At 33.5% G+C, this 13,974-nt stretch overlaps 1 protein-coding gene across 1 annotated transcript in view; it reads left to right on the forward strand.

The window, feature by feature from the left end:
• The window catches only part of DMD (dystrophin), a 1,279,715-nt gene that overhangs the window by 10,937 nt on the left and 1,254,804 nt on the right, over window positions 1-13,974 (forward strand). The window contains exons 3-6 of the mRNA XM_024760455.1: window positions 1,257-1,367; window positions 1,762-1,935; window positions 7,025-7,180; window positions 10,755-10,925. Coding sequence (XP_024616223.1) covers window positions 1,257-1,367; window positions 1,762-1,935; window positions 7,025-7,180; window positions 10,755-10,925 — 612 coding nt within the window. The remainder of the gene's footprint in view (window positions 1-1,256; window positions 1,368-1,761; window positions 1,936-7,024; window positions 7,181-10,754; window positions 10,926-13,974) is intronic.

Consider the following 13,974-nt stretch of genomic DNA (forward strand, 5'->3'; position numbering starts at 1 on the left):
TTCAACCACTGAAGATACTATATATAGTAAAAATATATACATATATATATATGGATTTGCTTGAGTCTTTGCTCTTCTTTATTTTAAACCAGAATTCTAATTACTTAAGTAATTTGTAATTACTTTGCCTTTATAATTATTAGGATCAATATGCTAAGGAATAATATTAAGGTGTATCTGTACATTTATAACCTTGTATTCTGAAAAACTCCTTCACCACTTAACCCATTTTCTTGGAGTTTCTCATTACTCATTTCAGGGCTGTAGTTCTCTGTGGTAACTGCTAAGCAAACTGATGTTATTTTCTAATAATATGTGCCAGAATTGACTCCAATTGGTGTAAATTAGGTTATATTAATATGCATTATACAAATTGTTTTGCATGGAAATTTTATGGGCCCTGTGGTATAAGTTAATCATTTTCTTCTTCTCTTATTTACGATAATCTGACAATGACTGAATTTTAAATTCGAATAATTTGACCAGTAGCTAATTTTTGCTGGATCTGGTAGAAATAAATGAATGAATCTGTTGTTTTTGTCTCTGCACACTACCAGATTTGACCCACTCCTGTAACTGGCTCAGAAGTGTATAAGTCAAATACAGACATACTTTTAAATACAACTTGATCAAAAATGTCCTTACTCATTTTAGAAAATATATAAATATTTTATATTTATTTAAAGTTTAAAAAACAGTCTCTGTAGGAAGCTATTAAGTACGTATCAGACAAAAAGCAAGGCCAGTCGAGACATTTAGCTTCCCTTTCCTAGATACATAGCTTCCCTGAAATTTAACTGAAATATGGCATAGAATTTCTGAGTAAAGATCACTATTAAGGAATATTGTCCACATTCAACTTTCTCGTTATGCCTTATCACTGCCATAGTTGGCTTTTTTTAAATAAAGGCTAACATCTTTGGTCAGCTTTGAATGTAAGTACAAAGATAAAAGAATATAAATTTCACATATTAGATATAAATAGATACTTCCTACTGAAAATTATATCTGAAATAGCTATTCATTATCACTGATTCAAAAGGATAATTTATTTTTATTAATAAGCCCAATAGGAGATAAATAATTTCATTTTGATAACTTTTGATAAGTAAAAAAATCAATTTATTGTCATTTTGAAAGAGGCTACATTGTAATAATGTTTTGAGAGAGTTTCAAATTCCATTTTCTTGGAAGGTGAGTTGTTCTTTGCAGTAACTTGCAGAGCATGCTGACTTATAATGCTGTCCTCCCGACAGAAAATCCAATCTGATTTGACAAGTCACGAGATCAGTTTAGAAGAAATGAAGAAACATTACCAGGGAAAGGAAACTGCCCAAAGGGTACTATCCCAAATTGAAGTGACACAGGTATGTATTATTCCATTAACTAAGGAGCTTGTTTTAGTTGGATATTAAAATATAGTCTATATTAGATAACTTGCTTATTAGCAAATTGGAATTAAGGGCATTAGTTGAAAACTACAAATAATGTATAAACGATACAGACTATTTTGAATTCTACCTTTTAAGGATTAAATAGGTTAATAAATTGTCGTTTATTTAGTATCACTTTAAGAACAATTACTGAATTCTTCTCCCAAATGCATGTATTCTTTGTGCTGGACAAATGAAAAGAGGGTTTCTTCAGTTTGTTTTTATTTTTATTCTTGTATATCTTCCAGAATAAAGGAAGATATGTTAACAAGAATATGACTGGTTATTATTTGGAAGGCAAATTTAAATTGGTGCTTTTTCTTTACAGAAAAAATTGCAAGATGTTTCCATGAAGTTTCGATTATTCCAGAAGCCAGCCAATTTTGAGCAGCGTCTACAGGAAAGTAAGATGATTTTAGATGAAGTGAAGATACACTTGCCTGCATTGGAAACAAAGAGTGTTGAACAGGAAGTAGTACAGTCACAGTTAAATCATTGTGTGGTATGTATTTCAGATGGCAAATATGCAGCTACCCCTTGACTTTCCTTATTGGAATAAGGAACAATATTTGGTATAAGAACAAAAATTAGCACAGGTGTATTGAGAGACAAGAACTATTACTGAAGTAGTAGCCACTTAATACCTCTTCTGAAAATGTCTTCTTTGAGTCTATAATTTTTCAAGGACTGTGCAGAATATAAAGGAAATTGCCTTTGTTTAATTCTTATGGAACTTTGAAAATATTTTTAAATGGAAATCCTGGAAAGAAATATGTTAGTCTGCAACAGCAACAACAGCAGTATCCGCAGTAATAAAAACAATTCTAGAAATGAGTGCCAAGGAAGCTAAGTGATCCACACAAGTCACCTTTAATTCTCAAGGCCACATATTAAATGAGAGAATTTAAAGACAAACAGCAAGTGAAAGGCAAAAGCAAAATTCCAATCCAGGCATGCTTACTCCAAACCCTAGTATCTTTCCATTAAATATCAGGGCTGGGTATGCAGTGAAATTCTGCCAGACCACAAAGACAGAATAAAGAGGCACCAACTATTAGCCTGTAGTGTAAATCTTCACTACGGGGATTTAGAGCAGTGTTCTTCGTTCCACTTATTGAAAATTCACCAAGTCAGATGACTCTTCTGATAATGTAAAGCTGAATTATGAGGGCATCTACTACAGTAAATATAAGTATTATTATAAATGTATGTGTACTATGGAGTATCAGGGTAGAAATTCACATAAAATAAAAACACTGAGTGCTATTAACATTAATGGGAAAAAAGTTTATTTAGTACTTTGTGTTTAAGTATTGTTCCTGCTTCTACTCCATAACATAAATGAAAAAGAAACCCTTGGGTACATTTCAGTCATATCATTATGAATGGGAAAATATCATTCTTATAAACAAAAATTTTCTTTGTGAAAAATTATGGAGTAATTTTTATTCAGTAACGTAGCTTAATAATACAGGCTGCATTTCAGTGGCGTCATTATTATAAATATTCTCACCCCCAAAAGAAATTTTGAATATCATTTTATATATTAGCTAGTATTAGATAAGTAACATTAGGAATACATGGGAGCATATTTCATCTTACATTTTAAAAAAAATTGAGAGCAAAATGACCCATGTACATTATCATCATGGCTAAGTATATTCACAAAGGGAGAGCTGTTCATTCTTTTCTAGGAACAGGTCTCTAATGGTACCTCATAAAACTTGTCTGCTAGTTAATATGAACTGCAAAAAAAAAAAAAAAAAAACCCTACCTGCACCCAGGTGTTACTATGCCCTGACTCAGTACAGAGAAAACAGATCAAAGTATTTACTCAATCTGGTTCTGGTTCTGGTTTAAATGTCAGGACCAATTCATGTCGTTCTTCCATAAGGATATATTTTCTTCACAACTTTTGTAATTTTTCATTACTTAAGATGCTCTCTCACATATACTATAATCATGGCCTTTGCTTTCAAGTAATTTTTGTTCTGTTAAAAAAAAGTCTTACAGGGACTTCCCTGGCGGTTCAGTGGTTAAGACTCCATGCTCCCAATGCAGGGGGCACGGGTTCTATCCCTGGTCGGGGAACTAAGATCCCATATGCTACATGGCGCGGCCTTAAAAAAAAAGAAGTCTTACAAACATGAACACAAACAAATATAAAGACTGTTTTCCTTTCTTAATGCTAAATATTTTATCTGTCTATTGAATGATACGATGTAAATGGCTATTTAGTACTTTGAGTGAGCTTTTCTCATAAAGGTAAATAATTGACATTTAAAAAAATTTAAATAGTAAGTCATTTGGAAGTATCTCTGATTCCAAAATTCAAGAATTCAGTCCCAGTGTGATAATTAATGATTTAAATGTTTCTGAATACCCAGATATGTTTATAATTCCTAAGATAGAAGTAAATGAATTAAAAAATCATATGGAAAGTTCAGAAAGAACTCACAATTATTGATAAAGGAATAACATCAGGCAATCATCAAAGAAGGGATTAAGGTGGAAATATTTATGTATGTAGCCTTAATGAATAGGATAATTGCTTAGCATTTACAAAATGCTTTGTTTTAAACACTGATTTTAAACTGAGAAGAAAAAAACAAACCTAATTTCTTTCCTGACTCCCAAATTACAGCAATTACCTACTAGCAACTTTATTTCTTAGTACCAGTAAAATAAATATTTGTTCAGACTCACCACTGAACAACTTAATGCAGCAATGTATAAGTAAACTATTACATATGCATGTATACATATAGACATATACATATGTACATGTACGCATGCATACATATATGCATACATTCAAATGCACATATCTTTCCAAGTAAAATAACTACCAGGGAAAGCTATGACATTTGTTTCATGAAGATTTGTTATGGCAGTATACTACTGTGAACCAATATATGTGTTCTTTATAGTTGTGATGTACATGTGAGTTTTACATAATATTTTATATCACTCTATAGTTAATTAATCAGCCCCATTAAGAAAATTAATTTGTATAATTAATTAACATTTAAAATTACCTTCCCTCCTTATATATGATTTAATATATATTGAAATTATGGTCTGGAAATTTAGATGTTTTATCCCGACTATAACAGCACCATGAGAACAACACTGAACGTGTCTGGCTTGGCCACCACTGATTCTCTAGTGACTCAAATACTGTCTGGTATAAGCAGGCACTCAGCAAATACCTGGGGAATGAGTAAATGAATTTTTCCAAACTCACAGCTAGAATTATATAATTGTAACATTTAAAAACTTGGGTTGACCAAAAAGTTTGTTTGGTTTTTACTGTAAGATGGCTCCACTAGCACTTAGTTGTGTTTAACTTCATTCAAAACAATTTTGTTAGATTGTATTGTGATAGCTGTCATATCAGCATGCATCTAAAAAAAACACATCAAAATTGGTGGATTTTTGTGTAGCCATTTTAATATTGAAGATGGGAGAAAAAAAGCAATGTTTTCAGCATATTATGCTTTATTATTTCAAGAAAGGTAAAAATGCAAAAAAAGATTTGTTCAGTGTATGGAGAAGGTGCTGTGGCTGATCAAACATGTCAAAAGTGTTTTGCCGGGCTCCCTGACTTCAGACTATACTACAAAGCTATAGTAATCAAGACAGTATGGTACTGGCACAAAAACAGAAAGATAGATCAATGGAACAAGTTCATTTCAGCTCTATTTACAATAGCCGGGACATGGAAGCAACCTAAGTGTCCATCAACAGATGAATGGATAAAGAAGATGTGGCACATATATACAATGGAATATTACTCAGCCATAAAAAGAAACAAAATTGAGTTATTTGTAGTGAGGTGGATAGAACTAGAGTGTGTCCTACAGAGTGAAGTAAGTCAGAAAGAGCAAAACAAATATCATATGCTAGCACATATATATGGAATCTAAAAAACAAAACAATTGGTCATGAAGAACCTAGGGGCAAGACAGGAATAAAGACGCAGACCTACTAGAGAATGGACTTGATGATACGGGGAGGGGGCAGGGTAAGCTGTGACAAAGTGAGAGAGTGGCATGGACATATATACTACCAACCGTGAAATAGATAGCTAGTGGGAAGCAGCCGCATAGCACAGGGAGATCAGCTCGGTGCTTTGTGACCACCTAGAGGGGTGGGATAGGGAGGGTGGGAGGGAGGGAGATGCAAGAGGGAAGAGATATGGGGATATATGTATATGTATAACTGATTCACTTTGTTATAAAGCAGAAACTAACACACCATTGTAAAGCAATTATACTCCAATAAAGATGTTAAAAAAAATAACTGGTTTGCGAAGTTTCGTGCTGGAGATTTCTCACTGGATGATGCTCCAGGGTTGCGTAGACCAGTTGATGTTGATAGTGATCGAGACAGTTTTTGAGAACTATCGATGTTATACCATGCAGGAGATAGCCAACATACTCAGAATATCCAAATCAAGTGTTGAACATCATTTGCACCAGCTTGGTTATGTGAATTGCTTTGGTGTTTGGGTTCCACATAAGTTAAGTGAAAAAAAACTTCTTGACCGTATTTCTGCCTGCGATTCTCTACTTAAATGTAACGAAAATGTTCTGTTTTCAAAACAAATTGTGACGGGGGATGGAAAGTGGATACTGTACGACAGTGTGGAACGGAAGAGATCGTGGGCCAAGCGAAATGAACCACCACCACCCATGCCAAAGGCTGGTCTTCATCCAAAGAAGTTGATGTTCTGTACATGGTGGGATTGGAAGGGAGTCCTGTATTACGAGTTTTTTCTGGAAAACCAAATGATTAATTCCAACAAGTACTGCTCCCAATTAGACCAACTGAAAGCAGCACTTGACAAAAAGAGTCCAGAATTAGTCAACAGAAAATGCATAATCTTCCATCAGGATAACGCAAGACCGCATGTTCCTTTGATGACCAGGCACAAATTGTTACAGCTTGGCTGGGAAGTTCTGATTCATCTGCTGTATTCACCAGACATTGCACCTTCAGATTTCCATTAATTTCAGTCTTTACAAAATTCTCTTAATAGAAAACATTTCAATTCCCTGGAAGGCCGTAAAAGCCACCTGGAACAGTTCTTTGCTCAAAAAGATAAGACATTTTGGGAAGATGGAATTATGAAGCTACCTGAAAAATGGCAGAAGGTAGTGGAACAAAACAATGAATGTGTTGTTCAATAAAGTTCTTGGTGAAAATGAAAAATGTATCTTTCATTTTTACTTTAAAAACTGAAGGAACCTTTTGACCAACCCAATAGAAATCATATAACTTTTAGAAATGATCTTTATAAACTTGGAATGAAAAATTAAATATATGTGTTATGTACCCTTACTTTGGTAAGTATAACTACACAATATGCATGTCTTTATGTGTACATATAATTACAAATAGAAGCATTAAATCAACAGAAAATGCAAAAGCTAGATATTGACCACAGCTGCAAAATGCTACTCCATTAAAACTGTAACCATAGAATAGCATTTCAGGTGATCTCTACTCCTGTTTCTTTTTATTAATAATAGTATGAACTAGACACTATTGCTTATTATTCTGTTTTGTTTTATGTTTTAACTTAGAACTTGTATAAAAGTCTGAGTGAAGTGAAGTCTGAAGTGGAAATGGTGATCAAAACTGGACGTCAGATTGTACAGAAGAAGCAGACGGAAAACCCTAAAGAGCTTGATGAAAGAGTAACGGCTTTGAAATTGCATTATAATGAGCTGGGAGCAAAGGTGTGTGCATGCTGAAACTATAAGCACTGGCTACTTCCCACTTTCCTTATATATTGTAAAGTAAGAGTCAGTAATTATGCACAATTAATGTCTTAGGAACGCTAAATCATTTACTCCCTACAGATAGATAGATACATGGATACATACATAGACAGAGAGATAGATAAATTCCAATTTGCAGTTCTTAAGAAACAGTAATTAATCAGCGAGGGTCTTCTTTTCAGTCTACATTAAAAAATATGTACAGCTCAGAGAGATTTTTATTGGCCCATCAGATAATTCTAAAAGGGTTTCTTTGTTCTAAACTTGCCCCTTCTTTTCATTGTCTATATTTACTTGTGATGACTCAAAGGCTGGTAATTTTATAAACTAATATACCGACTTATATTTAGGTACAGTGGAGTTGATACATTCTACATAGAAAGAGCTTTACTGAGACCACTGGGGAGAAGAGTGTCTGTTTTTACGGCTCAGGTTCCCAACTTTATTGAATATAACAACATCAATGAGAAAATTGTCACTTCATCTTAGACACAAATGTAAATGCTTGCCCATATTTGAGAAGTAGCCATGCAGAGTCAGAATTCTAACATTGCACCCTGAAAGTAGATTGAAGGTTATGTCTTGAAGCTACAAATTGCAAATTACTTATCACTGAGAGAAAGTTAGTTTTAGATTCAAATGAAAATCTGAAAATCACCATTCATATTAGTTGATAGTCTTTATTTTTATATTTAAAAAACCTTCTAATTTAAAGTTTTGAAAGAGAATTAGCTGTTTCAAATATAAATTATTGTCTGGGCCTTTTCTTTGCCTTGAAGAATTTGCACAAAATCTTTTCCTTTGCAAGAGTAAATTTAACATAATGTAGAATAAATCACTTTGAATTTAAAACAATAAAAATGACATTAGAGGACTCTTAGTGTCCTGAGTTGATTATTATTAAGGAGTGAATGATTCTTACGATAATGTGAAGACCTCTTTATCCCTGAAAATGTATATTTGGAAGTGTATGTTTATTTAACCATTTGGCACTGAGTAATATCATTAAAGCAAAATGAACAATTACTAAGAAATCATACTTAGCTTTAAAAGCATGACAGAGCACAGCAAAAATGTGGGGCAGGCATTTATTTTTGAAATAAAGATTTAGAAACATGAGTGATAAAGGGAATATGTACAAATATCATATTATAAAATGGCAGAAGTCATGTATTCCTTTTCTGAGAAAAAATTGTTCATATTTAAGTCTTCCGAGCACCTTCAACAATAGTGGTTTTGTTTTATGGAAACAGAGGATATCTTAATGTATTATTCTTTTTATATAAATATACAAACCCTTCTATTTTAATGGTCTTCAGAATTTAAATCATTTTACTTGCCTCAGTTCAATATATATTACTCTTTTGGATTAGTCAGCTTAGGCTGCCATAACAAAATACCATAGACTAGGTGGCTTAAACAAGAACATTTTGTTTCTCACAGTGCCGGAGGCTGGTAAGTTCAAGATCAAGGTGTCAGTCTAGTAAGGACCCTCTTCCTGGCTTGCAGATGGCCACTTTCTCACTGTGTTCTCACATGGTGGAGAAGGAGGGGGAGTGGGAGGGGTGGGGGAAGGAAGGGGAGAAGAGGATAAGAGGGATGGAGGGAGAAGGAGGGATATCTTTTTCTTCCTCTTCTAGTAGGGCCACAATCCTATCTGATTAGGGTACCACCCTGTGACCTCATTTAGCCTTAACTACTTTCCAAACACTCTATATTCAGGTACAGTCACATGGGAGCTTGGGCTTCAGTTTATTAATTTTGGGGGCATTTCAGTTCAGAGCATGACAGTTTTCTTAACACAATTTTATTAGTTTGGTTAATATCACCAACTTAGCTTAATTGTTCAATGAATAAAAATAGAGTTTCTTATATCTAAATCTATTTAATTTTATTGAGTGATATTACACCTAGCACCCTAGATATAATAATACTTACAGTTCCTGTATGCTTATTATATTACAATATACATAAATAGCAATATTCATTTTAGCCTCAAATGCTCATACTCAAAGCCTCAATACTCATGTCAGCCTCACTTACATTTTTAAGCGTTCATGAAATAATGATTTCTACTGTGGGTGGCACTATTTTAAATGTATCCTTTCTCCACCAAAAAAAAAAAAAGTGTAAAACTCAATTTTCCTTAAGATGACAGTGTCTCCTGTTTTATTAAAACCTATTTATCTGGATATAAACAAAGTAGAATAAATAAAAATCAATAATGCATTAGCTCTGGGAAGATAGAATTTATTTGAAATATTGAATCTAGAATTCTTTTTCTACCAATAATGCATAGAAAAAATAACTATGCATAGGAACACACCATAAGGTGTATATTTTTTCTCCCACATACAAGTAAAATCCTTGCAACTCAAAATGGCAGATGCTTTCACTTCCCTGAAGGGAAGAATAGAAGGGAAAATCTGTAAAAAAAAAAAAAAAAAATTGAATTTGCAGCCTCAGCAACTAAACACTTTTTTTTTTTTAATGTACGCACACCTCTGTTAAAGAAACAAATTTTGCTGAGTATTTGGAATTTTTCTCAAAGTTTCAGGGTATTTATCTTCATTGAAGTATTTAAAATTCTTTAAAGATATCTTTGCCATTTTTTTCATGCTTATGGCTGAATTGTTATTTTGTTTGTAGAATATATAAGTGTGTGTATATATATATATACACACGTGTGTGTGTGTGTGTGTGTGTGTGTGTATCAACAAGAGATAAGAGATTCTGGGCTTTTTATTCAACCAGCCAATTCACAAGATGTAGGCACATCAGGAAAAGTGGTGGACAAACACAAATGTGTTCATTTTCTGTGTGAGAACATGGAACAATTTGACTTTGAGGGTCTTAGTTTTAAACACTGAGAACTGGAACACAGGATCAAGTCATGATTTCTCTATTAATGAGAGTGCAAATTGTGTTATGGTATCAAATTTTGTTGCCCCCTTTGGGTAATAAATGTATATTTAAGGAGGAAGTGACCTATTCTTTGTGTTGTTTTTGTGCAAAAGTGAGGCACTTTAAAGATGCAGTGACAGTAAAATTGGCTATTCTAAGTATTTTATAAATATTTTTGCCTTTGGAGAGAAATAGTATTCTTTCCCCATTTTGATTCCTTACCAGTAAGGGCAAGCCTCATTTGTAAATGTTCTTGCCCATCTCTTTGACAGATGACTGAAGGGTTTCTAAAAGAAACGTGTCATATCTTCAGTTTGATTTATATCATTCTATTTATTTAAAAAAGTTTGTCCATAATTTATTTTTTATTTATATTAGGGAAAATAATAGCTTTTCTTTCTACCTGATGCAGGACACTATCTTTTGGAGAAACGATCTCATCTTCCCTAGACTGTGCTTATTCACTATTAATATTCAGAATATATAATTTTTCTAAAATATTATTTTTAAAAAGTAAGAAAAAGGTTATTTTAAAATGACAAAAATATGAAATTTCCAATTAAGTAGCTAAAATTAAACTTGAATTGAAAAAGTAAACCAAACTACATTTTATTATCATTCTTTTCAGGTAACAGAAAGAAAGCAACAGTTGGAGAAATGCTTGAAATTGTCCCGTAAGATGCGAAAGGAAATGAATGCCTTGACAGAATGGCTGGCAGCTACAGATATGGAATTGACAAAGAGATCAGCCGTCGAAGGAATGCCTAGTAATTTGGATTCTGAAGTTGCCTGGGGAAAGGTAAAACCTATATCACTGAAGGTTATTTTTAGCATACATGAAACATACAGCAATATGATTTTTCAAGGAACTATTAGTGTGCAACGATAATAGATTCATGAATATTATTGTGCTTCATTCTTCCGTTCCTCAAAAATTCATCAGTAGTTTAACTGTATATTTCAGGAATACAGTAAAGCCAGTGGGAAGCTTTAGCAAGTGTCTCTCCAAAGCTTGTTTAGAATTAGGTAGGTTATGAATAAAAATATATTCATCCTTAAAATATATACATCAGTCCTTAAAAATATATACATCATTAGTCAGAAAGTCAGTCCAAAGATGAGATTCTTTGTTTCCTAGCTTGCCTAAGAGACTATTCAGGTGGACCCCACAGCCACGAGGAAGGCAAAGATGCAGAGACTGCAGACAGTTGGGCAGGACAGACTCACAAGATCAGCAGATTGTTGATGTCGCAGTCACAGAAAAAATCTCATGGGGTCTGTATGACCACTATCGTTTCCATCACCAAACGGCACGGGATTTCCTTTAATCCTCAACTGGTAGATTCTTGCTGTTTCTCTGACAGCCAGTCAGACATCATTGTTCTCTACAGTTCAAGGTCAAGGCACTAATAGCTTAATATTTTTTTTCAGTTGATATATTACTACATTACTTAAAAGTGTGTTGATATAAAGTAAATAGTTGATATTAATAATGTGTTTTCACCTTAAACTTTGCCAAGCCTTTGGGCACTTAGAAAAAAATAAATCATAGCACACTCTGCCCCCTCATTTTTTTAAATTAACAGACATGTGCCTGCGTTAACTAGATGTTTAAGAGATCTGTGCTTTATTCTGAATTCAAGAAGCCTATCTAGATTATCCAAATTTGGGAAATTTTAATTGCATTATGTAAAAACTTAGTCATACAATGAGATCAAAACTAAAAACATTTTCTTTATGTAGATTCAGATGACAAGTAGATGTAAAAATTTGTTACATACAATTTTTGTCAAATAAACATTAGGGAATAAATGTCTTTTTCTTCCCTTTCAGAATAGATTTGTTGTTAGAGATAAGATATTTACTTGGAGTTATTAGTTCAGGATCGTATATATTGTGAGATTATTACAGTAGTGAGTGTACAGAGGGTACAGATTAGAAGTTACATTGGCCTTTTATTTCCCCTTATCACCCAAACAAACATCATATTTCTATGTGATAATTTAGTTGGGATCAATGACAATCATGTATTTAGGTGCAAGCTGGGCTGTTATAAGAAATAAGCCAAAATTCCATTTGCCAGATCTTAATCACATGATCATATCTAGCCTTCAGGGAGGGTGGCAAAAGATGGTCTCTATCTGGCTGGGTAGCCAGTGTGTCCTGCTGAAATGATGAGTAGGTCTTATACTAAAATGAAGAAAAAGAGAATGCATTCTCAGGGACAGACAGCACTTTTGGCCAGAGCAGTATCACCTTTTCCTTTTCCATCCTAAGATAAAGACAGAGAAAGTCCTGAATGATCTATCTCTCTCTATATATATGACCTACGCATCGCAGTTTCAACCATAAGTACTCATAAATTTTAAAAAAGCCCAGAAAATATTTATGATCTATTAAAGTATAAAATATGGTAAAACATCCATGGGACATGTAGAGGATTCATGAAAATGATCCAGGCTTCATTCTGTCACCCTTCCCTTAATGCTAGGGACAATATATTTGGTTGTTCATATCCAGTTTAATGGATATGTTAGTTTACTAGGGCGGCCTAACAAAATACCACAGGCTGAGAGGCTTAAACAACAGAAGTTTATTTTCTCACAGTTCTGGAGGCTGGAAGTCTGAGGTCAAGGCTTTGGCAGGGTTGTTTTTTTTTTGAGGACTCTCTCCATGTCTTGTAAATAGCTGTCTTCAGATGGTCTTCCCTCTGTACATGCATGTCTCCCAATTTCTCTTATAAGGACACCAGTCATTTTGGATTAGGGTCTACCCTAATGACCTTTTTTTTTTTAACTTAATTACCTCTTTAAATGTCCTGTCTGCAAATAGGGTCACATTCTGAGGTACTGGGGTTAGGATTTCATCATATGAATGTTGAGGGAACACAATTCATCCCATATTAGTAGAGTAGCTTTCTAAATATAATGAGGAATGCTAACATAATGGTGCGCAAAGGAGTAGAGCTATACATGAAGGGAATTTGAACAATTCTGACTACAATGTATAACTGACTGAGGTGAAACTACAGAAGTATGCCACGTATGAACTCAAAATTCCAGAGTCTCCATAAGGTCATTGAATATGTCACCTAAGGAGATATGTTTGCTTTAGCTTCACCATAAAATCATTAAAATATAAGATAAAGAACTTGGCAAGGTTTCTAGATAATCCTTGTCATATTAGAAAGCTTGAGTGTTCTGGAGATGGCTCAGCTTACTGAGTCTATCTGAAGCATTTTCCATAAAACTCTGGAGCAATACTAATTTGAGATCCAACAGGAAAAAAAGGATAGAAATCTGGCGTTTTTCTTTGTCTATATGATAATTTATCACTCTTTCTCGATCTTTTGAAACACTAAGCTGCTAATGATATACTTTTAGACCCCTTAGTGGTCAAATGAAAAGGATACACATTTACATCTTAATCACATAATTTTTTAATAAACTCATTTGGAAGGTGCTGAAGCTTTTTCAAAAATTACAGTCATATAGTAAAAACATGCGGCTTACAGATATAAAGCAGTCACATTTATGATAATGATTCTACTTTCTTGAAATGAAAAAAAAGTTAAACTTTCATACATGAAACCCCATGACTCCTTAGTACATTCTCATTTCAAATGCTTTCTTGGTAGATGGAGAACTTGACTCAGACTGTTAGTCTCACCTGCCATTTCAAAAGATAAATGTCAGACTTCTTTTCAAAACAAATTCATTTATTTATTTTTGGTTTCTTTTTATTGAAGTATAATTGGCATATAACATTGTATTAGTTTAAGGTGTACAGCATAAACGTTTGACATTTGCATACAATGTGAAATGATCACCACGGCAAGTCTCATTACC

Source organism: Neophocaena asiaeorientalis, unplaced genomic scaffold (assembly GCF_003031525.2).
Source record: "Neophocaena asiaeorientalis asiaeorientalis breed wild unplaced genomic scaffold, Neophocaena_asiaeorientalis_V1.1 scaffold448, whole genome shotgun sequence".
NCBI classification, from domain to species: domain Eukaryota; kingdom Metazoa; phylum Chordata; class Mammalia; order Artiodactyla; family Phocoenidae; genus Neophocaena; species Neophocaena asiaeorientalis.